The sequence below is a fragment of the Dendrobates tinctorius genome, unplaced genomic scaffold (genome assembly GCF_039654945.1).
Source record: "Dendrobates tinctorius isolate UK_male_01 unplaced genomic scaffold, ASM3965494v1 ptg000015l, whole genome shotgun sequence".
Classification (NCBI taxonomy): domain Eukaryota; kingdom Metazoa; phylum Chordata; class Amphibia; order Anura; family Dendrobatidae; genus Dendrobates; species Dendrobates tinctorius.
In genome coordinates, this window is record NW_027361683.1 from 45,407,652 (window position 1) to 45,428,355 (window position 20,704).

The following is a 20,704-nucleotide window of genomic DNA, read 5'->3' on the forward strand; positions in this document are numbered from 1 at the left end:
ATGTTGCATTTGGAGAGCCCCTGATGTGGCCAAACAGTGGAAACCCCCAATTCTAACTCCAACCCGAACCCCAACACACCCCTAACCCTAATCTCAGCCCTAGCCCTAACCCTAGCCCTAACCCTACCCTAACCCTAACCCTAATGGAAAAATGGAAATAAATACATTTTTTTATTTTATTATTTTTCCCTAACTAAGGGGGAAAAATAACAGGGGGTTTGATTTACTATTTATGGCGGTTTTTATGTTTGGCGGCTGTCGCACGCTAAAAGACGCTTTTTATTGTAAAAATAGTTTTTGCATCACCACATACTGAGAGCTATAATTTTTCCGTATTTTGACCCACCGACTCATGTGAGGTCTTATTTTTTGCGGGACGAGTTGATGTTTTTATTGGTACCATTTTCGGGCACGTGACATTTTTTGATCGCTTTTTATTCCGATTTTTGGGACGCAGAATGAACAAAAACCAGCGTTTCATGAATTTCTTTTGGGGGGGGGGTGCGTTTACACCGTTCCGCGTGCGGTAAAATTGATAAAGCAGTTTTATTCTTCGGGTCAGTACGGTTACAGCGATACCTCATTTGGGTCATTTTTTTATGTTTTGTTGGTTTTATGCAATGAAAACTATTTTATATAAAAAATAATTATTTTTGCATCACTTTATTCTGCGAGCTATAACTTTTTTATTTTTTCGCTGATGATGCTGTGTGGCGGCTCGTTTTTTGCGGGACAAGATGATGTTTTCAGCGGTACCATGGATATTTATATGCATCTTTTTGATTGCGCGTTATTACACTTTTTGTTTGGCGGTATGATAATAAATCATTATTTTTTGCTTCGTTTTTTATTTTTTAAGGGGTTCACTACAGGGGTTAACTAATGGGATAGGTTTATAGGGCGGGTTGTTACGGACGCGGCGATACCTAATATGTGTACTTTTATTGTTTTTGGGTTTTTTTTATTTCCAAAAAATGGATTTATTTGGGGGAATATTTTTTTTTTTTTTTTCTAATTTATTTGGCGATTTTTAAAAAAATTATTTTAACACTTTCTTTTATTTTTTTTTAACTTTATTAAATAGTCCCAGGTGGGACATCACTGTCCTGTGACAGATCGCTGCCTTCTGTCACAGGCAGTGCAGAAGGCTTCCTCATGCCTGCGCTTTGCAGGCACTGAGGAAGCCAGCTTCCTGCAGGCCCCCGAAGGCTCCCGTTGCCATCTTGGATTCGGGGGCCTGCAGGAAAGGAGCCCCCCGCAGCAGCGCTGCACATTGCGCTGCCGTGGAGGGCTCAGGGAAGCACGGAGGGATCCCCCTCCCTGCCGATGCTTCCCTTTAACCCCCGGTACACCGCGATCATGTTTGATCGCGGTGTGCAAGGGGTTAACATGTCGGGGGCGTTCCGTGACCGCCCCTGACACATTGTGCAGGGTGTCAGCTGTGATAATCAGCTGACACCCGGCCGCGATCAGCGGCGCTCACCACGTGGGCGCCGCTGATCGCGGTAGACGTACTATCCCGTCCATGGGCATAGGGGCCTGGGTCCCATGGACAGGATAGTACGTCGGATGTCAGGAAGGGGTTAAACAGATGTTACACCTTAACCCCTTCCCACAGCTGCCAACTTTTGTTTATGCGCTTTCATTTTTCCTTCCCTTTCTTCCAAGAGCCATAAGTTTTTTTAGACCACCATTGAGATAGCTGTACAAAAGGCTCGTTTTTCGCTGGACAAATCATATTTTTAAATAACTGTTATTTTTCCTGGCAGCTGAAAAACCCAGTGTGGTGAAATGGTAAAGAAAACTCAATTCAGCCATTGTTTTGTGCACCTTATTTTCCAGGATGTCCCATCCTGACAGCACGATGGGGGTTGTCCTTTCATCCTTACAGGGACAGGAAATGCCCGAGAGGTTAAAGGTCCCCACCCACACTCCAGTGTTTTTTTCCTGTCCCTGTAAGGACAGGCATAAGAGCGCAGCAACCGTGGCATCCAGCAAGCTTACCCGAGGGCCAGGAGGATCGGGGTCCAAATGCCAACTCTTCCCGTCGGATGGTCCAGGGCGGCACCCCCCTAAGGGGGGTTCTCCGCTGGGTTTCCCGTGGAGTGCTGCTCCGGGACTTGGAGCCACATCCCCTCAGCGGGGCTCTCGGCTCCCGCCGCATAGAATCATAGAATCGTAGAGTTGGAAGGGACCTCCTGGGCCATCTGGTCCAACCCCCTGCTCAAAGCAGGATTCGCTAAATCATCCCAGTCAGATGTCTGTCCAGCCTCTGTTTGAAGACTTCCATTGAAGGAGAACTCACCACTTCTCGTGGCAGCCTGTTCCACTCATTGATCACTCTAACTGTCAAAAAGTTTTTTCTAATATCTAATCTGTGTCTCCTCCCATTCAGTTTCATCCCATTGCTTCTAGTCTTTCCTTGTGCAAATGAGAATAAAGATGATCCTTCTACAATGTGACAGCCCTTTAGATATTTGTAGACAGCTATTAAGTCTCCTCTCAGTCTTCTCTTTTGCAAACTAAACATTCCCAAATCCTGCAACCTTTCCTCATAAGACAGGGTTTGCAGACCGGTCACCATTCTGGTCGCTCTTTTCTGAACTTGCTCCAGTTTGTTGATGTCTTTTTTTAAAATGTGGTGCCCAAAACTGGACACAATTTTCCAGATGAGGTCTGACCAAAGAGGAGTAGAGGGAAATAATGACTTCACGTGATCTAGACTGTATGCTTCTGTTAATACATCCTAGAATTGCATTTGCCTTTTTTGCTGCTGCATCACACTGTTGACTCATTCAGTCTGTGATCTATTAGTATACCCAAGTCTTTTTCACATGTGCTGTTTCTTAGCCCTATTCCTCCCATTCTGTATATGCTTTTTTCATTTTTATTGCCCAGATGTAGTACTTTGCATTTTTCCCTGTTAAAAACCATTTTGTTAGTTGCTGCTCCAGTTTATTTATATCTTTTTGAATCCTCTCTCTCTCTTCTCTAGTATTAGCTATCCCTCCTAGCTTTGTGTCATCAGCAAATTTAATCAGTTTACCCTCAATTCCTTCATCTAAATCGTTGATAAAGATGTTGAACAATACAGGGCTCAGGACAGAGCCCTGTGGTACCCCACTTGAGACATTCTTCCAACTGGATGTGCAGCCATTTACGACCACTCTTTGGGTCCGATCACTAAGCCAGTTATGAATCCACCTTACAGTTGCCTTGTCCATTCCATACTTAGTCATTTTTTTCAATAAGGAGTGTATGAGATACTTTGTCAAATGCTTTGCTGAAGTCAAGATATACTATATCTACGGCATTTCCTTGATCCACCCAATCAGTGATTCCATCATAGAAGGAAATTAAGTTAGTCTGACATGACTTATTAGTTACAAACCCATACTGACTCTGTTTAATCACTTCATTCTTATCCATGTACTGACATACTGTACATGTTGTTTAATAATTTGTTCAAAGATCTTTCCTGGTATAGAAGTCAGACTCACTGGCCTATAGTTGCCTTGGTCCACCTTCTTCCCCTTTTTGAAGATAGGAACAACATTTGCTCTTCTCCAGTCTCCTGGGACTTCTCCTGTTCTCCAAGAATTTTCAAAGATTATGGAGAGGGGTTCAAAAATTTCTTCTGCTATCTCCTTCAGTACTCTGGGGTGTAATTCATCTGGACCTGGAGACTTGAATTCATTTAGGTTTCCTCACTATCTTTCTGTTTATAGATATCCTGGATTCTTCTATTCCGTTAATAGGACAGTGAAGAACAGTTGATGTTACATTTCCTTTCTGAGAGAAAACAGATGCAAAATAGGAATTTAAAAGTTCGGCCTTCTCAACATCCTGTCTTACCATTTCATCATTTTCATCCTGTAAAAATCCTATAGCATCTTTGACTTTTCTTTTACTTTTGATATACCCCCAAAATCCTTTATTATTGCTTTTGACATCTCTTGCAAGCCTCAATTCATTGTCAGCTTTAGATAATTTGATTTGTGCCCTGCAGGTTCTGCAGACATCATTATATTCTTATTTAGATATGCCTCCCTCTTTCCATTTTATAAACATTTCTTTCTTCCTTTTTAGCATGTGCTTAAGTTCTGTGTTCATCCATCCTGGTTTCCTTAAATGCTTCCTATTCTTCCCTCTTTTCGGAATTGTTAATAATTGTGCTTTGAGAATTTCATTTTTCAAGATTTCCCATCCTTCCTGGACATTTTTGTCTTTAAGGATATCCAGCCATTGGAGCCCTCCAATTCTCTTTCTGAATCCCTTAAAAATCTGCCTTTCTGAAATCTAACCTTGACGTCTGAGTCTTCACAGGTCTTCCTCCTCTAGTTATCCAAAATTCTAAAATAGCATGGTCGCTACCTCCTAGGGTCCCAGCCACTTTTACCTCCTCAACCATTTCCTCCCTGTTTATAAGGATTAGATCAAAGGAAGCAGATCCCCTTGTTTTCTCCCCTACCTTTTGGAAGATAAAGTTGTCAGCAAGAGAGGATAAGAATTTCCTTGACCTGTTAGTTTTGCCTGAGAGAGATTCCCAACAAATGTCTGGATAGTTGAAATCTCCCATGACAACTATGTCATATTTTTTGGAGAACTTGGCCATTTGATGCATAAAGAGTTCATCCATATCTTCAGCTTGCACAGTAAATGCCTACAATGATGTCCTTTCCATTGTTCAGTCCTTGTATTCTTACCCAAACAGTTACCACAGAACTCCCAGTCTCTGAAGCTTCAATCTCTGTGCAGATATACGCGTTTCTAACATACAATGCGACACCTCCTCCTCGTTTATCAAGTCTGTTTCTTGCAAATAAGCTGTATCCTTCTAGTCTTGTATTCCAATCATGTGTATCGTCCCACCAAGTTTCAGTGATTCCAATGACATCATATTTCTTTTCCTGCGTTATTAGTTCCAATTCTCATTGTTTGTTGCCCATGCTTTGTGCATTAGTATAGAAACATTTTAGTTTTTGATTGTTTTCTCTTTCTCCAATATTTTTATTATTTAGATTCTTTTGTCTTTGTTCTTCCTCCACTTCTAATAGCAGAGTTCTCAATAGCATTTGTCAGGTGTATGGCTTTTTCTGGTCTTTTGCTTCCCTTCCCACATTCTAGTTTAAAGCTCTCCTTACAAGTGTAGCAAGGCGACTGCCAAATACTTGTTTTCCAGTCTTCGTAAGGTGCACCCCATCTCTAGCAAGTAGTCCATTGTATAGGTAATTCACTCCGTGATCCAGAAATCCAAATCGTTGCTGACGGCACCATCGACGTAGCCAGTTGTTCACCTGCAGAATCTTATTCCACCTCCTTGTTCCATGGCCATCCACTGGGAGGATGGAAGAGAAGACCACCTGTGCTCCCAGTTCTTTCACTTTCTTGCCTAAGTTTTCAAAGTCTCTGCAGATGGTTTCCAGGTCGTTTCTTGCGGTGTCATTTGTCCCCACATGTAGTAGCAGGAATGGATAGTCATCTGTAGGTCTGAAGAGTCCTGATATCCTGTCAGACACATCTTTAATTTTTGCACCTGGAAGACAGCACATTTCTCTTGAAGTTATATCCGGTCTGCAGATAACGGCCTCTGTTCCTCTCAACAGGGAATCCCCCATGACCACCACTCTCCGTTTCTTCTTCACAACATTTTTCTTTCTCTATCTAGGAGGACTCTGAAGGCGTACAAGATTGCTGTTTGTGGGCAAAGTCTTATCCTGATGTATTTCTTCATCGTTTTCCTGTGTGAGAGCCTGGTACTGGTTCCTGAGAAGTATGGGTGCTGACTGCCTCCTGATCCTCCTGCTTCTCTGGGTCACATGTTTCCATTCCTCTGTTTCTTCAGGTGCACTTCGAATTTCTTCTCTTTCTGTAACATGAAGAGATAATTCTGCTCTGTCTAAGAACTCTTCACCTTCCTTAATGATCTTCAACATAGCTAACCTCTCTTCGAGATTTTGCAACTTTTCCTCCAACAGGAACACAAGCTTGCATTTGTGGCATGTGAAGTTTGGCTTTTCCACTGGTAAGTCTGTGAACATGTAGCAAGAAATGCAGCTCACCAAATGGCTCCTGGCCTCTTCCATATTGAGATTTCTTAAAAACGATGAAAGATGAGCCACTTATCCCAGAAGGCACTGGGAATATGCAAATGATCTCCTCAGGACTCTTCCCTTAGTTTTCCGATTTCCTCTTTTCAGCTGCAACGGCCAAAACCCAGTGATCTTTGAGTTCGTGGAGACTCTTCACTTATCCCAGAAGGCACTGGGAATATGCAAATGATCTCCTCAGGACTCTTCCCATGGTTTTCCGATTTCCTCTTTTCAGCTGCAACGGCCAAAACCCAGTGATCGTTGAGCTCGCGGAGACTCTTCACTTATCCCAGAAGGCACTGGGAATATGCAAATGATCTCCTCAGGACTCTTCCCCTGGTTTCCAGAAACGCTGGCGCGTCGGTGACCGCATCACTTCTGGGCACCCGATGAATACTTCCGGCGGCGCCACGGCGTGGGCGCATCAGAACGGGCGGACGTGGCGGACAGGCGGCTCAGACTCCCGGACTGAAGGTAGGATAAAGCGGGAGGAGGGTCGCCCATACAGGAGCACACTCCAACATGGAAAACGCCGCAAGGATGGATCAGACCGAGCAGCCAGCATCTGTAAGTAGAAGGCGGTGGGCTGTATATGCCAGGATAAAAACAGGAGATTGATAAGAAACTCCTGTGCTTGTATTAAGGAAAAAACGGCACCGCCTCCTACGGCATCGACCTCCAGGACGTCGGGCAGACCCAATTGCCCCATCTGTGCCAGCAAATTACCGGGGTCATGGAAAAAACTTCTGTGAAGACTGCACCCTTAGGATCATCAGAGGCGAACAGGCCTCTTTCCTTGCAGAGATGCGCACAATGGTCAGAGAGGAAGTCCAGGCCTCTGTCTCCGGACTGCTACCCGCTCAGTCTTCCAGCCAGCCCCAGGCTAAGAGACCAAGATGGGAGTCCGATCAGTCATCTAACGATGAGATCCCTGATTCAGACTCAGAGGAGGAGGGCGAGATCACCTCAGAACCCCAGGAGATAGGGAAGAGATACCTCTTCTCCTCGGAGAACATGGACGAGCTTCTCGGCGCCGTGAGAAGCACTATGCAGATTGAGTAGGCTCCAAAGACTAAATCCATCCAGGATGAGATGTTTGGAGGCCTGAGAGCGAGGATCTGTCAGATCTTCCCAGTTAACGACCATATCCGTTCAATGATTCTGGAGGAATGGGAGAACACAGAGAAACGACTGGTCGTACTGCGAGACTTTAAGCTTAGACTACCATTTAACCAGGAGGACATTAACACTTGGGACGAAGTTCCTAAGATCGACACCCCAGTGGCCAGGGTGTCAAGGAAGACTTCAATTCCCTTTGAGGATTCCTCTAGTCTCAAGGAACCCATGGACAAGAAGGCTGACATACTCCTAAAAAGGGCTTGGGAGGCTTCTGCGGCGGTTATGAAAACAAAGCCGCCACATCGGTCACCAGATCCATGCATCTATGGATCGACCACTTAGAGCAACAATTAATAATACTGTTTATATAGCGCCAACATATTCCACAGCGCTTTACAGTTTAACAGTTCCAAACATAAGTCATAAGTAACAACGTTAACAATACAATAATTAAAGCAAAATAAGATGACCCTGCTCGTGAGAGCTTACAATCTACAATGAGGTGGGGGAGATACAAAGTACAGGTGTGTATTTACAATAATGGTCCAGCCATCTTGAGGGAGTGAGGGATGGATAAAACCCCTAGAGGCGATATCTTAGAAGGCCTTCCCCTGTTAAAAATTGCGACCGGATTCCTGGCGGATACTTCAGCTTAATCTGTGCGATTTGGGGCCAGGAATAATTCTTTATCCAATGCTGCTCGTCGAGCCATATGGATGAAGACCTGGTCAGGGGACTACCAGTCAAAAAATAAGTTATGTGCCATACCCTTCTCAGGTGGGAAGGTTTTTGGACCGGTCTTAGATAAGATTCTAGAGAATGTCTCGGACGACAAAAAAGGTCTCCCTGAGGAAAAAACAAAAAGACAATTTCCCTTTCAAAGGCCCCCAACCCTACCAGAGGCAGGAATATAGAGGGAAGGGGTAATCATCTCTCTGGGAGTACACAAAAGGGGGAAAAAGTAGGGCTCCCCCGTCTCGCTCCAGACAAAGTTCCAGGAGCAGGAGACAATGACGCCATACCTCTAGGGCAGGGGTTGGGAATCTTTTTTCTGCCAAGGGCCATTTGGCTATTTATACCATCCTTCGGGGGCCATACAAACTCCGCCCACAAATTACATGCTGGCTCTGGCACCGGTGTTAAGACGTAATCTTTCATTGCATGCCCTTCAGTGTTCATTAGTGAACACTGCGTGTGTGTGTGCTAACAGAGCAAGAAAAACTTAATGAGTTTGTGGCAATCAAAATACAGCTCCCTGCCCAAGAATGTGGTCCCCCATAAATGGCCCTGGGGCCTGAGGTTCCCCATCCCTGCTCTAGGGGGTCGCCTCAGACACTTCGCAGGGGTATGGGAACTCATCTAAAACCAGTGGATTCTCAATATGGTCTCCCAGGGCTATACCCTCGAATTCACAACCCCCCCAGCACGGTACGTCGTAATAAATCCTCGGTCCAAAACTCTTATAGATCCCATTTGGGCAGACATAATGGACCTGCTAAAATCAGGAGTAGTGGTTCCGGTCCCAGAAATGGAGAGAGGTCAGGGCCACTATTCAACCCTCTTCACCATAAAATAACCGTCGGAGAGTCACACCATTATAAACCTAAAGCCATTAAATCGGTGGATCCGATACAAAAGATTCCGAATGGAGTCTCTAAAAGCCACCACCCCACTGATAGACCGGAACGCCGCAATGTGCACAATAGATCTAAAAAGTGCATACTATCACGTTCCCATCCACCCTCACTCTCAGAAGTTCCTGCGCTTTGCACTAAAAAAAGGGAACGGGTACTACCACTTTCAGGTTCAGGCTCTTCCCTTCGGCTTGGCTTCAGCACCTCGAGTATTTACGAAGCTGGTCGCCGAGATGGTGGCACACTTGAGACAGGACGACATAATCATTGTGCCATACTTGGACGACTTCCTTGTGATATCTCATTCAACAGCGGAGATAAAGAAACAACTAGTGTCGGTAATGGCCACGCTCGAAAGCCTAGGTTGGATCTTGAACAAAGAGAAGTCGGACCTGCAGCCCAGTAGGAGTCATGTTAGATTCCAGGAGAAGAATCTTTTTTACCGGAGGCAAAAAAGAAAACCATCAGGGACAAGATTCATCAACTATGGCAAAATCAAATATCCATAAGGAATGCAATAAAGATCATGGGTACCCTGACCGCATGCATACCCTGTGTAATGTGAAGCCTTCAAAGGGAGATCCTGACAAAATGGGACAGACGGCAGTCCTCTCTGGACAAGAAGATTCAGCCGTCCCCAGCCTTGAGATCATCTCTAAAATGGTGGATCAGTCACAGAAATATCAGCCAGGGGGTGCCTTGGATCCTGTCATCATGTTTGACTATCGTCACGGACGCCAGCAGAGATGGATGGGGGAGCCCATCTGGAAGGAAGGTACCTGCAGGGAACATGGCCCAAAAACATCAGTGCGCACTCCTCAAATTACAGAGAGCTACGAGCAGTGTGGGAGATGTTAAAACGAAGCAGGTCAACTCTACTGGACCAACATATAAAGGTCATGTCAGACAACCTGAATACAGTAGCTTTCCTACGTCATCAGGGGGGCCCAAGGCACAGGAAGCTTTGGGACTTAGCAGCCCACATCCTCACCTGGGCAGAGAACAACGTTTGCTCCTTGTCGGCGTTACACCTAGAAGGCTCCAGGAACAACATAGCCGATTATCTGAGCAGACAGGAAGTCCGAGCCACCGAGTGGGAATTGAAGGAAGAGATCTTCAGAGACCTGTGCCATCGGTGGGGAACCCCCCAGCTGGACCTCTTCGCGACAAAAAAAACACCAAGCTAAAGAGATTCTACTCCCTCAACCCAGCAGACCATCCTGAGGGAGTCGACGCCCTGAGCCAGAGTTGGAGAAGGGGACTGTTATACGGGTTTCCCCCATCGCCATAATACCGAGTCCTCACAAACTTCCTAGTGGAAAGGTGCATGGGTAATGCTAATCGTACCCTTTTGGCCCAGGCAAAGTTGGTTCCCCCTCCTGAAGAAGATGACTCAGGAGGGGCCACTCCATCTACCGACGGCAGAGGATCTGCTTTCCCAGGGCCCAGTTATGCACCCAGATCCGGAGAACCTTCAGCTGGCAGCATGGATCCTGAGAGGGACATCCTAAAATCCAGAGGCCTCTCTGACCAAGTGATCTCCACGTTACAGGCTAGCCGTAAGCCCGTTACGAGTTCTATATATCGAAAAATTTGGAAGTTCTGCTCGGAAGGTGGTAGTACCCCAATAGACACGTCTTGCCCAAATTTCCCTCAGATCCTTGACTTTCTGCAGCAGGATTTAATAAGGGCACATTAAAAGTCCAGATAGCAGCTGTAAGTACTTTCTTCGATTTCTCCTTGGTTTCTCATCCATGGATAGCGCGTTTTACAAAGGCCATCCAGAGATTGAGACCCACGTTAAGGAAAGCAGTCCCCCCATGGGACCTAAATCTGGTACTTAACGCTCTATGCAGACCCCCTTACGAGCCAATATCCGAAATAGATGTCACAAAGCTCACACAAAAAAACGTCTTTCTGGTAGTCATCACCTCAGCCAAGCGGCTGGGCAAGATCCGGGCCCTGTCAGTCCAGAACCCCTACATCCAGATCTTTGAGGACCGCATTATACTGAAACTAAACTCAGGTTTCCTCCTTAAGGTAGTATCTCCCCAGAATTTAAACCAGGAGATAGTCCTACCCTCATTCTCCCCATTCCCAAAAAACGATAAAGAAAAACTCTTTCACTCATTGGACGTCAGACGAGCGGTCACACGCTACTTAGAGGTCATGCGAGAGTGGCGACAGGACCCAAAATTGTTTATCCAGTACGGCGGTAAAAATAGGGGTAGAGGTGCATCTACACACACCCTAGCAAGACGGATAACATCAGTTATTGCCTCAACGTACAAAACCGAGGGATTACCTATACCAGAGGGGCTTAGGGCCCATTCCACCAGGGCAATAGCGACGTCATGGGCAGAGAGTGCAGGAGCCTCAGTAGAGCAAATATGCAGGGCCGCCACCTGGTCTACACTAAACACTTTCTGTAGACGCTACAAACTCGACACGCTAACAGCTAGCCAGACGACCCTCGGTCGTAAAGTGCTACAAGCAGTAGTCCCACCCTAGCGAATTCCTACTTTGGTATTCCCCATCATGCTGTCAGGATGGGACGTCCTGGAAAACCAAGATTAGACCTACCGGTAATGTTATTTACAGGAGTCCATCCTGACAGCACTGGTAGTTCCCTCCCAATGATTTGTATTTGTGTTAATATGCTTGTACTAAATCTAAATAAATATTCATTGCATCCATACTTGTGTGGTACTTGGAAAAATCACTGGAGTGTGTGTGTGGGAGGGGACCTTTAACCTCTCGTGCATTTCCTGTCCCTGTAAGGATGAAAAGACAACCCCCATCGTGCTGTCAGGATGGACTCCTGGAAATAACATTACTGGTAGGTCTAATCTCCGTTTTTTTGCTATTCATTGTGACTTAAAATGACTTGGAAACATAATTTTCCAGGTAAATACAATTATGGCTATTATATATATATTTTTTTTTTATATAAAATTGTATTTTTTTTGTTACTTAAAAAGGTATGGTATAAAGTGGCCATTTTTGCCCCTTCTTTGCTCCCGCTGTTCCTCTAAGTTTCTCAGCTTTTATTGTAATCAGCTATATGGTTTCAGAGCTATTAACATTTTTATTTTGTGCTAATTCTTATTTTATTTACCGAGGGAGGATTGCTCTCTTATCTTTTGGTCAGTGGAGCTGCATACTGTACTGACAGTATATACCAGTGATGGCAAACCTTTTAGAGACCGAGTGCCCAAACTGCAATCCAAAACCCACTTATTTTTTGCAACAAAGTGCCCTGAATATTGAGGTTTTAGATTAGAAAGACAACTCATACATTAGCGTGCTATAGAGCCAGTATCAAAGAGCTTGTAAGCGCTGCAATCTAAGCCTAAGAAACTAGCCACCAATTGTGGTGAAGGTCTGTTCTTGAGAATGGAGAGGCTTTTTAATCAAAAGTAAACTCTTTGCAATTGTAACCCTTTATCATGAGAACAAACCCTTTAAGGCAGCAATATCAAGATCAAATACACAGAGGGCCAAAGTTAAAAGCTTGCAGAAAGTTGCAGGCCAAGCTTGATATTTAAAAAAAGTCTACAATTGAGGAAGTTTTTCCTTATCAAATAAAACGATTACGTTTTGGAATTATAGTGGAATAATATAACATGCTATATAACAGCAGTAAAAAGCACATGACCCAAAGGCCTAATTTAAATATTTAATAACAATGGATAAAAAAAAACTTAATAAAACAGATAATAAAGTATGATGCAAACAAAAGTGCTCCCAAACACAGTATGATACCCCCACAATGAACTCCTCCACACGCACAGTATGATGTCCCTACTGTACCCCCATCCCTCAAGCTCCCCCAACTAAGAATGGTGACCCAATCACAGTATGATTCTCCAACTATAATCACCACACAACCCTCCATACAGTATAACGGGCACATAAAGTCTTCCATACAGTACAATGGCTCCATATAGATCTCCATAAAGTACAATGGCTCCACATAGTCCTCCATACAGTGTAATGGCCCCCACATAGTCCTGCATAAAGTGTAATGGGCCCCACATAGTGCTCCATGCAGTATAATGGCCCCACACAATGCTCTATACTATAAAACGGCCCCACATAGTGCTCCATGCTGTATTATGGCCTCACATAGTGCTCCATACTGTATAATGGCCCCACGTGATGCTCCATACTGTATAATGGCCCCACGTAGTGTTTCTTATTGTATAATGTGCTCACATAGTGCTCCATACAGTATAATGGCCTCACATTAAAAAGAAAAAAATACCGTATAATTATATTCGTGTATAAGCCAAGGCACTTAGTTTTGACAGGAAAAACTGGGAAAACATTGACTTGAGTATAAGCCGGTAATGCACTGTCCCCTAATCCCTATTCTGGTATGCATGGCTCCTTATCCCTGTCCTTGTCTGCATGGCTCGTTATCCTCGTCCTTGTCTGCATGGCTCCTTAACCCCGTCCTTGTCTGCATGGCTCGTTATCCCCTTGTCTGCATGGCTCCTTATCCCCGTCCTTGTCTGCATGGCTCCTTATCCCCGTCCTTGTCTGCATGGCTCCTTATCCCCGTCCTTGTCTGCATGGCTCCTTAACCCCGTCACATTTTTCTATTATACTTTCCCTCTGATTGTTCCACTCCTGGTTTCAGTTACCGACAATGAGGTAAAAGACTGACCAAATACTAAACATGTGAACAAAGCAATAGTGTATGTGCATATGATGTCTTTTAGACAGCTGGATCTTTTTCCAGCAGATGCTTCAGAAAATTACAGCTTCTGAATGCCAGCATTTCCCCATATGGTGGAAAAAAGATTCTGTATAATTAGAAATGTACTTGTTTAACTCTCTGCTCCTTATGGGTTCAAAAGTCCATTCTGTGTTCTACAGTCATCTGTGTATGCTCATGTAGACACGGAAAGCTGACAGTCACTGAGCAGGACCATCCACTTGACTCTTTAGCACTGAAGGAGCAGAGAGTTAACCCCTTAACGACCGCCGATGCGCCTTTTAACAGTGGCAGTTAAGGGTACTTATGCCCTTATGCCTCAGCACCGCTTTTTAACGGCGCTGAGAAATAATGTTACAAAGGAGAAGAAACAGCCGCACTCAAAATTGTAATTTTTCATATGCAAAAAGGAGATGAGTTTATTAAGGTCCACACAGCAACGTATTACCTCGTTACACTATTTTGTTGCTGGTGACCTTAATAAACTCATCTCCTTTTTGCATATGAAAAATTGCAATTTTGAGTATGGCTGTTTCTTCTTCTTTATGACTTCCACTGGACTTGTTCCAGGTTCAGCCTGCACCCACCATATATTTTACAGAGTGCGCGTCATTTAATTCTACCGAGAAAAAAAGGGTATGGTGCCCGCCAGGGTTGGATTTTCTCCAGAGGTAGCTGAGACCCCAGAGAACAAACATGATTCAGGTCGGTTTTTACTGACCCCAGTGTTGCAATCGCTGTTAACGGTATAACGGCAACTGCAAAAAAAGTCAGATTTTCCCATTTAATTTCGCTCTCCTCTGATGTGATAGCACATCAGCAAAGAGAGAAATGGTGTCCCTGCAACCCCCCTTGAAGTCCCCCGGGCTGCTGGTGTCATCTTCCAGGAGAAAATGGAAGGCGCATGCACAGTGCGCCCGTCAAATTCTTGGTTAATTTTGATCACTGTGATACACCCTATGGGTCTAATGGGCAGACCAAACGTACTAATCATTCCCTGGAGCAGATTTTGCGGTGTTTGGCCTCTACTAGGCAAAAGAATTGGTGTGATGCTTTACCTTTGGCTGAGTTTGCTTTCATCAGTCGTTTTAGTCAGACCACTGGTATGTCCCCCTTCCTGGTCAACTATGGATTTAATCCACATTTTGAGTAGTTTTCACGCTTGGATTCTGGTTGTCATGGGGCTGAAGGTACTGTGCAGCGTTTGAAGGTTCTGTGGGCTGAGGTTCATCGAAACATCACCAAGGCTCAGGGGAGATACAAGTTTTTGCAGATAGGAAAGGGGTGTCAGATCCTACTTTCCAGGTGGGGGAAAAGGTGTGGTTGTCCACTTGCAATATAAAGCTCAAAGTTCCCTCTGCCAAGCTAGGTCCAAAATTCATTGGCCCGTATGAAATTGTGGAAATTATTAAACCGGCAATGTTTTTCCCAAGTCCCTTTTGAAACCTTTGGGTACTGTTGAGGTGGCTTCGTGGTCCACTATTCCCCCGGTATTGGTGGAAGGTCACATGGAATACGAGGTGGGACGCATTATTGATTCCCGGTGAGTGTGTGCCGTACCTTGCAGTATTTGGTACACTGGAGGGGGCATGGTCCTGAGGATTGGTAATGGGCCCCGGCCCGATCTGTACATGCCGATCGTCTGCTTCGGACACTTCATGCCAGACATCCTGAGAAGCCTGGGTCCCCCCCATTAAGAGGGGGGTACTGTCATGGTCACGAATGGGATTCAAATGTCTATCCTCTTAGGGTTAATTCTGTGTGGCCTCCCTTTGAATTAGGATAGCCTATCTGTGCCCGCCTTTGTGTTGAGATCCTTGTCAGTGATACTTCCATTCTCGGCTGAGCAACTGATATTTTGTGTACTACCTGTTCCCATATGCTTGCTTGTGTATGACCCGGTCTGTTTCTATTTTTGTATTTTCAATTTTTTTTAAATTTCTTGTTGAGGTTTTGTGTGTACCAATAAAATTTTGTATTTTTTATGGTGATCCCTGCTCCTTTGTATGTTTCTCTGTCTTTGGCTGCTAATTAGCAAGCATATAATGTGCTGCAAGCATATAATGTGCCGCAAGGGCCTGAGATGCGCCGGCAGCTTAGGAACGGGGCTGGTCGGGAGCATCTGACATCACTGATGCCAGACATGGCCAGCCCCCTCTGATGCAATCATACAATGTAGATCTCTGCTGCTGTGACTCAGCCTCCGGTGCATAATAAAGCAAAGTAAAAGTCACTACCCTGGGCCCCAGCATGCCATGCAGTCTGCCAGGCCATTTATAGAGTGGATGCAGCTAAGATGCCTATGTAAGCCTGTCCCACCGACAGCTACAGGAACATGATGCTGGGGTTTATCCACATACTTCTCTCCCCATCCCCGTAGTAAAAGGCATAACATATCACAGGCATATTACTGTAGCAACACTTCCTTCTCTCTCGCTCCTCTCCATGACTGTGGAGAGATCTTAGCTTTCAAGAAAAAGTGTAACCAGCTGATCACATAATGTTACAATGTATTTTGAGTGCCATTTACCTTTGTTGTCTCAGGATTCACCGAACAGGAAGGATGCTGGATATAGTTTACACCAACATCAAGGGGATAAACAGCATGGAACAGAAAAATCTGGATTTCTATATAAAAAGAGTGAAGGGTGTGAACCATTAATTCTTCACCTAGATGACCTCATTCTACCTTGGTTAATTACTGCTGCTCTGTCACTGCCCTTCAGTTTTTCCAATTTTTCCAAGCTGTCCTAACGTCCATGACTAAGACTACACACACTATCACACACAGCAATGATTTTTGGTGAGGGGCATAAACTGAACCAAAACTGCACTGCACGGTCACTTTCTATTTCTGTCTTATATTTAAAGGCAGCTAACTCATGCTCTCCTTCTTCTTTAAACATAGTAAAATGCCTCTGTCACTTGATTTTTTTTTTTAATCGATACTTGATAAGATTTTTCAGATCTTCCATAATGTAAAGTCAAACACTTATGTTTGGGCTTTGAACCAGTTTAAAAGAAACCCGTCACCATGAAATTGCAGTCCAAACTGCAGGCCCCATGTTATAGTGCAGGGGAGCCGAGTATATTGACTATATAGTTTTGTGAGAAAATATTCAGTAGTTATTTAATTCTTTGCACTTTCTGGGATTTTCTGTCTTATCAGTGACTGTCAGCTATATCTGTATGCACAGTTATACATAGAAAGCTGTCAGTTACCAGTTGCCTCCCATTAATTTGGCATAAAACACACACTGCTTTACGGTCTACACAAGCAATTGAGGAAGGAAGCACATGCCATTAATATGGTTGCCACCGGGAAAGTTTTTAGAAATAAAAAATAATTAGATACATTCTTAAACAGAAGAAATACATTTATTCTCTTCTACAGATTCAATTAATGAAACTAAAATCAAATACATGACACATTCTCTGAGTGGACTTCATTGCTTCTATCCGTTTACATTTTAACATTTTCCTATTTCCCTTAAAAGACTGCTCAAAACTCTACACATTGTATTTTTGCATGGCCCGTATGTTTATCCAACTTTTTTTTATCTAGAATCCGAAAAGTTTGGCAGAAAAGGAAATGCGGGGTTAAATATGGATATCTGACAATATCTCACAGTACGGTGAGTCTGAACTGTTTTCTCCAAATGATTATGATGCTGAATGGATTACTGTAATGCTTTGTGTATATGTATATATACCATTCCGGGGCATGCTGAGCTGTCAGTATTGTGAGTGACAGCTCAATCGCCCACTCTGAGACAGCGGGGTACTGGGCTGTCTGTATTGTGATTAAGAACAAAAGACTGACTACCATTTCCAAACAGAAAACTGGTGTGTACAGGTGAAAACTAAGAGCCATCTCCATACATACTAACAAAGTTGCTCCCTGTAGTGCTATAGCATGTATACATGAAATATATGAAATATGAATTGCATTACTGCTCAAGATAATAGGAAAAAATAGCGATACTTAGCATATAATTTGTCCAATTCATGCTTGTCCAGCAGCCAAGGACAAAGGGATCTCCTTTTTCTGGGGATCTATCCTAACGTGAATCCTCTTCGAGGCTGAAGCCTGCTTTTTATATGCGTTGGTAGGATCCTGCTGAAATTAAAATCGCCACAGTACTGTGACTGACAGCCCAGCTGCCCAATCTGGTGGGACCTGTGGTGTCTTCCAGGTGTCACCCGTACCCAGCAGAATTTCCACATACTCGAGGGTACTTACGGGCTAAATTGCTCCTTCTTACTCTCCCCTTCCTGTACATATACCATGCTGCCTCTTCTTGTTTTTTTTGCACATATTTTATGTGTACTGAATTGGGTTACCGCATTTGTATACTCTACCGGCACACCATTTATATGGAATAGTCCGTTTGGACAAGTTCATGCAATAATTGTCTGTATTCTGCAGTTTTTGGTCTCCATTTTACACGAGGTTGGTCAACTGTCTTGATAATTGCAGTGTTACTGTTTACAAGTATTAGGTATGGTGGAGTATTATAGAGGATTATAGGTGAATTTAGATTGCTACTGTCTTTGATATCTGCATGGAGTTATATCATTAAGGGCTACCACTGTCTACTTAATACACTGGCAGCCTCATATCATGTAATTCCCATGGTTTTTTGTCCAGTTTAGGTTCAGGGATGTCTAATTGCTATTTTGATGTGTTTTTTAAATGTTTTTATTGTGTATGTTTAACCCCTTTCCGACATCGGGCATACGTTTACGCCGATGTCGGACACCCTCCTTTTGATGTGGGCTCTGGCGCTGAGCCCACATCTTTCCTGGCATATGTCAGCTGTTTTGAACAGCTGACATGTGCCTGGAGCAGCCGAGAGTTGAATCGTGATCCACCCGCGGCTATTAACCCGTTAAATACCGCTGTCAAACTCTTACAGTGGCATTTAACGCTCGCTTTCAGCCATCGGGCCAGAAATCCACCCATCGGTGACCCCTGTCACCTGATCGCTAGTCACCGATAGGTTGGCATGACAACCAGTCGTCTCCTGGAGACCTCTATGGTTGTCACTGCCAGATTGCTATGAGTGCCACCCAATGTTCGGCGCTCATGGCAAGTCAGCAATTCTGCTACATGTAAGCTGATCGGGTTATGGCAGCTTCTTGTCTCTCATGGAGACTATTGAAACATGCCAAAAGTAAAAAAAAAATCAACTGTTTTTAAAAATATTAAAAAAATATAAAAGTTCAAATCACCCCTCTTTCGCCACATTCAAAATAAAACAATAAAAATATCAAACATACACATATTTGATATCGCCAAGTTCAGAATTGCCCGATCTATCGATAAAAAAAGGATTAAACTGATCGCTAAACGGCGTAGCGAGAAAAAAAGTCAAAACGCCAGAATTATGTCTTTTTGGTCGCCGTGACATTGCATTAAAGGATTGTATCTGCACCAAAATGGTATCATTGAAAACATCAGCTCGGCGCGCATGAAATAAAACCTCCCCCAACCCAAGATCACGAAAAACAGAGACGCTACGGGTATCGGAAAATTGCCCTATTTTTTAAATTTTTGGAATTTTTTTTCACCACTTTGATAAAAAAGAACCTAGACATGTTTGGTGTCTATTACCTCGTAATGACCTGGACAATCATAATGGTAAGTCAGTCTTGGCATTTAGTGAAAATAGTGGAAAAAAAAAAAGAAGTGTGGGATTTCACTTTTTTTGCAATTTCACCTCACTTTTAATTTTTTCCCATTTTCCAGTACACAATATGTTAAAACCAATGGTGTCATTCAAAAGTACAACTTGTCCCGCAAAAAACAAGCCCTCACATGGCCATATTGACAGAAAAATAAAAAAGTTATATCAATAGGAAGAAGGGGAGCAAAAAACAAAACAAAAAAAAGCTCTGGTCATGAAGGGGTTAATGGTGTAAGACGCATATATTTTCTATATTTAAATGGGTGTGGTCATCACTTTATATTGGCCTTTCTCTTTTATTTCTGTATACTACTGTCTCCATACATGATGAACCACCCTTAATATTGGTTTACTCTGCGCATCTTGTGGTGCACCCTGCCTTTTATATATTCCGATTCTGAGGATGGCTCATCTTTATAAAAACAGTGGAACAACCCTTTAACTTGTCATAATATATTATCAGTTACTTAAAAAGCAATTCCTAAATATCATATTATATCAAAGACAGAAACATAATGATTACATTCCCTGCAGTAAATAAGCAGCATATTGCATGAAAATAATATACGGTACTTAGTTAACATGTTTTAAGATAAAAAAAAAATGCAAAAGCCATCCCACCACTTCATGGTGACCATAATTGGAACAGTCCTAATGCTACTATTTAAAGCCTTACCATTTTGTCAAGTGTCATGTATGTGGATAAGGGCTGAGAAGGACTGAGCCCAGTTCGTTTACACAAAGCTATGGGAGACTACATCAATATAATGCCCAGCTCAAGGAAAGGCAGGTCACACTGTCCCCTGTGACGTGATCACTGTTATTCACTGAATAATGGCGATCACAAAAAAAAATCCGGTTTTCCATTAATTTCTCTCTCCTCTGATATCATCTAGCATACCAGAGGAGAGAGAAATGGGATCCCCTGAGCCCCTCCGTTACCTCCGCCATCCCCGGATTCTCCTACTCTGTCCCCCGGCCCTCCACACTATCTTACTGGAAGAAAATGGCGGGTGCAAGTGTAGTGCCCCCGCCGGGATCTGCTGGCCAGTACCTGGCAACAGTGATCAGATAAAAAAAAATAAATCACACCCTCCTTTGTCACCCCTTAGATAAAAATTAAAAAATTTAAAAAAATGTTCCCGGTCATTGGGGTTGGGTTTGGGGCTGTGTTAGGGTTGGAGTTAGAATTGGGGGGTTTCCACTGTTTAGGCACATCAGGGGCTCTCCAAACGCTACATGCCCACCATCAATTCCAGCCAATTTTGCGTTCCAAAAGTCAAGCGGTACTCGTTCCTTCTGAGCCCTGCTTGCATCCAAACAATAGTAGAAACTGAAAGAAAAGGGCGCAATAGGGTCTTACCCGAGAAAAATAAAGATATAAGACAATGATTTATACTCACCCTCTGCAGGAGAGTATCAGGCATAAAGGAACAAAGGTCAGCT

At 43.7% G+C, this 20,704-nt stretch overlaps 1 protein-coding gene across 2 annotated transcripts in view; it reads left to right on the forward strand.

Annotated features, from left to right (window-relative positions):
* LOC141076922 (arf-GAP with SH3 domain, ANK repeat and PH domain-containing protein 3-like) overlaps positions 1-20,704 on the forward strand; it is a 297,702-nt gene that overhangs the window by 72,837 nt on the left and 204,161 nt on the right. For both annotated transcript variants that reach the window (XM_073564144.1, XM_073564145.1), the window contains 2 exons: positions 16,113-16,216; positions 17,134-17,203. In XM_073564144.1, coding sequence (XP_073420245.1) covers positions 16,113-16,216; positions 17,134-17,203 — 174 coding nt within the window. The remainder of the gene's footprint in view (positions 1-16,112; positions 16,217-17,133; positions 17,204-20,704) is intronic.